Genomic DNA, 6,930 nt, shown 5'->3' on the forward strand with positions numbered 1-6,930 from the left:
ACAGGCTGGACTTGCTTGGGGAAGGGGGCCCATCGGGACCTGAGGGATAAGGGACATTAGCTACAATTGAGCCAAGGCTGTGGTCCACCCCCGCCCCCCAATGTGGATCACCCCCAAGAAGGCCTTGGCAAAGTGACTCTGGGAAGTAGGGTTCCTTTTCTCAGATTTCTCTAAAGTCTGTACCTGTAGTATAGATGCCTAATAAATATTAGAAATATCTCTTAAAAAGCAATAAGGGAAAGTGTCTAATAATAAGAAACAGAACCCTAACTGGGCTCAGGAGACAGAGGCTCCGACTTCCAGCCAATACCCTCATTCACTGGCTGTGTGATCCAAACACAATGTTGCTTCCCATGGTTGGGTGGGTGGTTGGGTTTTGCTTTTATATTTGGGGGTAGGACAAGTTAAGTGGTATAAACAGTACGTAATAAGTTAATATAAATATTTATTTTAGTTCTTTCTCAAATTATAAGAGATTTTGAAGAAGAAAATGTAAGGAAAGGTTTAAAGTCTATTTAAAAACTAAATCTTACTTTACATTACCGTGTGAAACGGTTAAATTCTTACCAAGGACTTCCTTACACCTGGTCTATCAGCCTTGCAGGGAAAAGTCACAACCCACAGCCCTCAGGCTCGGGTTGAAAAACCATTTGAGCGGGACATCTGGCTCCCCACAGCCTGTCCCATGCCCACAGACGAGCTGCAATTTTGCACGGGCATAACGATAATTCTCCAGATTGTACGTACTTTTGCTTTGCACCCTTTGGAAGCTCCAAACCACCTAGTCATCTGGCCTCTCGGTGAAACAAGCCTTGAGCGTCCACAGCCCTGTTTACTGGGGTGTTTTGTAACTGAAGGTCTGTACCTCCTCGGTCAGCCTCCATCATCCTCTTCTCATCCACCCCATGACTGTCAGTGACACTTGGGCACAGTGGACGGCTCTCTCTTGTGGGGCTGTCCTGTGCTGTGCTGGTTGCAGCAGTACCCATGCACTAAGCCCACTCGATGCCAGTAGCACCCCCTCCCCAGGGGGTGTGACAACCACAAATGGCCCAGACTTTGCCTTTTGAGAACCGCTGGTCTGGTGGCCTCGCCTGGTAGCCTCATCCGGCTCACTCGCCATTGACCCTTACACTCCTACAGAGGACATGGTCACCAAAGTTATAGATGCCACACGTAGCCTGGAGGGACGTGGCACTAGGATCAAGTCAGCCACCCGGCTCATCACTGCAGTAAATGTGAAGCAAAACATCGCTGTGTTCTCTTATTTCTGGTTGCTCCTTGAAGGGGACCTTCCCAAGGCTGAGATTCTTCTGAGTCATTTCTTGGGCCAGATGTGTCGGCTGCACATGGGTTACGTCAGGCTCTGCTGAGAAGTGAAATAGCAGCATCCCGCGGAGGCAGACTTGCTAATTATGAGCCTCAGGGCAGCTGCCAGTCACCAAAGCATTGTAATCTGTTTCCTGTTAAGCGTAGCCCTGATTTGGGAGAGAAAAATGACCTCTATTTGAATTAAACTTGAATATTTTGATGAAAATGGTCAATTGCTTCAGAGATCCTCCAGATTCTTTTGAGTGCAGGAATATAAAACTTGAAGGCATATACTGCTCAGAAGGAAGGCGTCTGTGAACGCTGGCTGCTATAGTGACCCAGTGGGCTTTGCGTCCATGGTTTCCAGGGTGGTCTCCCTTCCTGGAAGAACACATCTCCTTGGCTCACCTTTCCTAATGAAGTATTTTGTGGGCATTAAACTTCTCCTTATGGAAATTATCACAAATATTTACAGTAAAGAGGAACTTTAAGTCATTTTGAGCTTATTGAAGAACAAGCTAACAGCAGGGCATGGCACTGGCCTGTGAACTGGTCCGTCCTGGGAGCACCTGCCCTTACTCGGCCGGGCTCACTCCTTCGTTTTCATGTGAATGAACTTTGCCAACGACCCTTCAACTCCCGACTCTCCTACACTCCTGCCAGGAGGTAGAGGGATTTGCCTGACTGGTGAGTTGGCTGAGGCATCTGGCACCCCTCTGTCTGCCTGTCTTAGCCACACTCTTCACTAGCTCTACCAGCCACGACACCTCCCTCTCTGCCTCACCTCTGTTCGAAACTCGGGTGGGAAGAGGAACGTTGACTGTTGACCTCCTCAAACCCAGCAGCACCGCCTTGTCCTCTGCTGCAACTCAGAACCATCTGCTTTGCCCTTATACCCACCTTTCCCATTATCTTATTTGGAAACCGCAATTCAGAGGCAATGGCAACCCCTGGTCGGGGGGCAGGGATTGAGCCAAGTCTGTGATCCCCTCTGTCTTTTCTTTAGGTCATAATATCTTTCTTCCTCTAACTTATTCATCATAAAATATATTTCTAAAACTGCTAAAAACAAATTCAGTTATCAGTGATTACCAGGGGTCCTCAGCATCGGATGTTCTTATTATTTGTACAGTCTGGATAACTCAGTGATGCAGGAAAATATACTAGTTCTCCTTGAAAGTCTTCCTAACAAAAGTACAATGCACTGATGAATCTAAGTTCAGTCTGTTGAATGCAATTTAAAACTCATATGGTTGCTGAGGACCCTGGGGTATAATCTCTATAGTGATTAAGATTGCCTGGAGACAGACTTCCGAGATTCAGATCTCCCCGCCTTGGGCAAATCACTTAACATCTGCAAGTCTCAGGTTCATATTCTGTGAAGTGGGGATGCGGGAGCTGCCTCCTAGGAAGTGAGGCACGAGGATGTTCATCCCAGTGTCCGGCTCGGGCTACAGGAGCTGCTCTTATCATAGCCACACTGAATGACACCTGTTATCATGTTGATCACCGTTCCTATGCATCTCTGATTTTGTAATCAGTGCTACAAATGTGTACATGTATGGCAGCTAAGGTGGCTATGGCTTCCAGAACATTCCCTGATATTCACAAGCACTCTCTTTTTACGTGCTTCTTTCTATTATCCGAAATGTCTGGGAGACAAGAGGGGGGAGGAGTTACTCGAGGGTTTTTTTCATTAATTAAGTTCAGTTAATTGAGATTGAGCTTTATATATGGAGGTCATAAATGTAATTATTGATATAGGAAAAGAGTTTTCAGAATGACTTTTTTCTTTAACATTAACTTACATTCTTCTGATCTAATCACAATGAGGCATGGCATTTCTGCACGTCCCATCTCAATGTAGTATTATAGCTACTTTTCAAAGTACATAGTAATGACTGTTCATTCATATGTGTTAGTAGTCATTTAACTGGGTTTGATTTTATCCAGACTATATCAAAATTTTATTCTTTTAATGACACACTTCTAATCTTATTTCTTAAAATTAACAGGTTAAAAGTAAATACAGTATAAAATATAAAAATATACAGAACTTTTCTATTTTATAGAAAAAAACTGTACCAGTAATACCACTAATATAATTATATTAGTTATTATTAAAGCTATTTCTTTAGGAGAACTCAGCTACATGGCACACGCTTTATTGAAAGAACTCTGGCACCATCTTGTGTGAGATACACATTCAGTGCTTCAGTAAATGTAGTTTAACTAGAGTGTTGACCATTTTCATTTCTTACTAATAGTCCAAGGTCACTTTATTTTTTCTTATTATAGTATTATAGGCTCAAATAAGTAACTGGACTTAGAATTTGGTTATTTATATTTTCAGTACAACTGTACTGAGATGCATTTAACAAGCATCTAATTGCACAAAATTATACAAAACTTGGAAATGCCAAATTCCATGTAGCTGAGTCCCCAGAAAGTATCTGTTTCTTTATATTTATTATGATGCTATACAGTTTGTAATATTTAATGTCTTTTACTCATGTTACCCACTCAATTCTCAAGGTATTTTTTTCCCAATATGGGTTGAAGTTCTGGTTAAATATATGTAGACATGCTTCTTGATGTGCTAATTTGAATTTCATCTCTCTTTTGAGAGAAAGGATCAAGTAAGTACAGAAATGAAAATAGCCGTAAAAGCCTGGGGAAAAGAAGTGTCTACTGATGAATCAGCAAATGCATCCAAGCTGGAATCCTCATTGTCAATGACCACAGAGCACGGTTTTTAAATTGAATCTTTTATGATACAGTCAAGTGCATAAATATCAGCTTTTATCTAATAGCTGTAATTCATTGACGCTACCATGACTATTCTATTAAAATTGGAAAAACAATAATATTATCTTTTAGTTTAGTCTAAATTTAAACAATTATAACCACAAATATTTGCCAAACACATATTTAAGTACATAGCAATATACAGTTTGACTTGTGTGGATTTAGGAAATGTTATTACCAAATATTTGCTCTTTACAAAGAAGAAAAGCGTAAGTTTAATAAAGTGATGAAAATCACGCAGACCATGTGCTGTGAGTTCTGCTGGCCTCCAACATCAGAATACCAAGCCCTGAGTTGTTAATTTATATCTTACCTACACATACTTCCAGTTTTTCTCATAAAAATGTGAATAAATACTTTTTTCTTGTTTTAGGCAATTTGAACCAACCTATTGAAGTGACAGCACTATATTCTTTTGAAGGACAACAGCCAGGAGATTTGAATTTTCAAGCTGGAGACAGAATCACAGTTATATCAAAAACAGATTCACATTTTGATTGGTGGGAAGGAAACCTTCGAGGTCAAACTGGCATTTTTCCAGCCAACTATGTTACCATGAATTAAAGTTTATATTATTTTCTTCTTTGAGAATTACAAAAAAATTATTACTACATTGGCAGGATTTACTATTCAGTTAAACAATGTTTAGTATAAGTTTAAAAACACTTCTGTTTATTCTGTAAACTTTTATCCAGTATGTAAAAGATTTTGTTTATATATATAGGTATATATATAGAGAGAGAGATAGATAGATATAGTTACATATCTTTAAATACTTTCCACTGATTTTTATCACATATACGATTTAATAGTTTAATATCCTCCAATTTATATGGTCACATTTCTTTTGTGTTCATTTTCAAACATCACTAAACATTTGATTTGGCTAGGTATATGATGACTTCATTTTCAAACATCACTAAACATTTGATTTGGCTAGGTATATGATGACTATTTTATCTGGAGAGTCTATTTTATCTGGAGAATCTTAAGGATAGGGGCATGAATACCAATTTATATATTTGCAAAGTGAATAGAAAAGAATAAATCAGCTTAAATAGTGTATTAAGTAATACTTAGAGTTGTAGGTATTAACTAGAATATTAACTAGAATATTAATCCTTAAAAATTATCTCTATACATTCAAAAATTATATGTAAGAAACACGCTATGACAAAGAAATTCAACCCCTATGCATTAAAAAAATGATGACATCTGTTAACTTTCCTTCTTTATGAGGTTACGCTTGTTCATTGGTAGCAGTAAAATAAAGTTATGTTGATATGGTTCCATTGTCCCTAAATAAATGTTTTTAAAATGCGAAGTTAATGTCTTGATTTTGTTTTTCTTATTTTCTTTTGGTAAAGTAACCAGAGGTCTGTGGTTGGTCTGGATGTTAAAACCCACCTCCATGACTATGCTACTGACCTCTTTTTTTCAGCTTGATTAATATATAATTGACAAAGCTGTACAATATTTAAAGGGTGCAATATGATGCTTTGATTTGAAATACATATGCATTGTGAAAGGATCCCCACTTAGTTAATTAACACATCCATCTTCTCACATATTTACTTTTTTGTGGGTGTGAGAACACTTAAGTTCTACTCTCTCAGCAAATTTCAATTGTACGATGCAATATCATCAACCATAGTCACCGTGCTGTACACTAGATCCCCAGAACATATTCGTCTTAGAAACTGTAAGTTTGTATTCTTTGACCAACATCTCTTAATTTCCCCCACCTCCTGACCCCTGGTAACCACCAATCAACTCTCTGTTTCTAGGAGTTTGGCTTTTTTAGCTTCCCATATGAGATCGTACAGTATTTGTCTTTCTCTGACTGATTTATTTCACTTAGCATAATACCCTCAAGTTCCATCCATATTGTCGCAAATTCCAGGATTTTCTGCTTTTATTTATATATGCCACATTTTCTTTGTCCATTCATCCGTTGATGGACACTTAGGGTTTTCTACATATAATAACATGCCATCTGCAAACAGAGATACCTTACTTCTTCCTTTCCAATTTGTATGCTTTTCATTTATTTTTCTTGCCTAATTGCTCTGGCTAGGGCTTCCAGTACTATGCTGAATAGAAGTGGTGACAGTGGACATCCTGATCTTGGAGGGAAAGTTTTCACATTTTCACCATTGAGTATGATGTTATCTGTGGGCTGGCCATATATGAGCATGTTGTTTAATATCCACATATTTGTGAATTTTCCAGTTTTCTTCTTATAGTAGATTTCTAGTTTCATATCACTGTGGTCAGAAAAGATGCTTGATGTGATTTCAACATTAAATTTATAAAGACCTGTTTTGCACCTAACATAGGCTCTATCCTGGAGAATGTTCCATGTGCACTTGAGAAGAATGTGTATTCTGCTGCTATTGGTCTAACATGTTATTTAAAGACAATGTTTCTTTATTGATTTTCTGTCTGGATGATCTATCTATTGGTGAAAGTGGGGTATCAAAGTACCCCACTATTATTGTATTGCTGTCTATTTCTGCTTTTAGGTCTATTAATACTTGGCTTTATATATTTAGGTGCTCCTATGTTGGGCACATAAATAATTACAAATGTCATTGCCTCTTGTCGAATTGACCACTTTATCAGTATATAATGACATTCTTTGTTCTTATGACAGTATTTGGCTTAAAGTCTATTTTTTCTGATATAAGTATAGCTACCCCTGCTTTCTTTTGGTTTCCATTTTTGTGGAATATCTTTTTCCATCCCTTCACTTTTAGTCTGCATGTGTCCTTAAAGCTGAAGTGAGTCTCTTGTAGGCAGCATATAGTT

General features: G+C 38.4%; 1 protein-coding gene across 2 annotated transcripts in view; it reads left to right on the plus strand.

The window, feature by feature from the left end:
* SH3YL1 (SH3 and SYLF domain containing 1) overlaps nt 1-5,443 on the plus strand; it is a 46,492-nt gene extending 41,049 nt beyond the window's left edge. For both annotated transcript variants that reach the window (XM_089894192.1, XM_022561468.3), the window contains one exon: nt 4,493-5,443. In XM_089894192.1, coding sequence (XP_089750318.1) covers nt 4,493-4,683 — 191 coding nt within the window. In that variant the 3' untranslated portion in view covers nt 4,684-5,443. The remainder of the gene's footprint in view (nt 1-4,492) is intronic.
* Nucleotides 5,444-6,930: the final 1,487 nt, after the last annotated feature.

This window comes from Delphinapterus leucas, chromosome 13 (genome assembly GCF_059928025.1).
Source record: "Delphinapterus leucas isolate spDelLeu-1000000601 "Yukka" chromosome 13, BTC_Dleu_Yukka2, whole genome shotgun sequence".
Classification (NCBI taxonomy): Eukaryota; Metazoa; Chordata; class Mammalia; order Artiodactyla; family Monodontidae; genus Delphinapterus; species Delphinapterus leucas.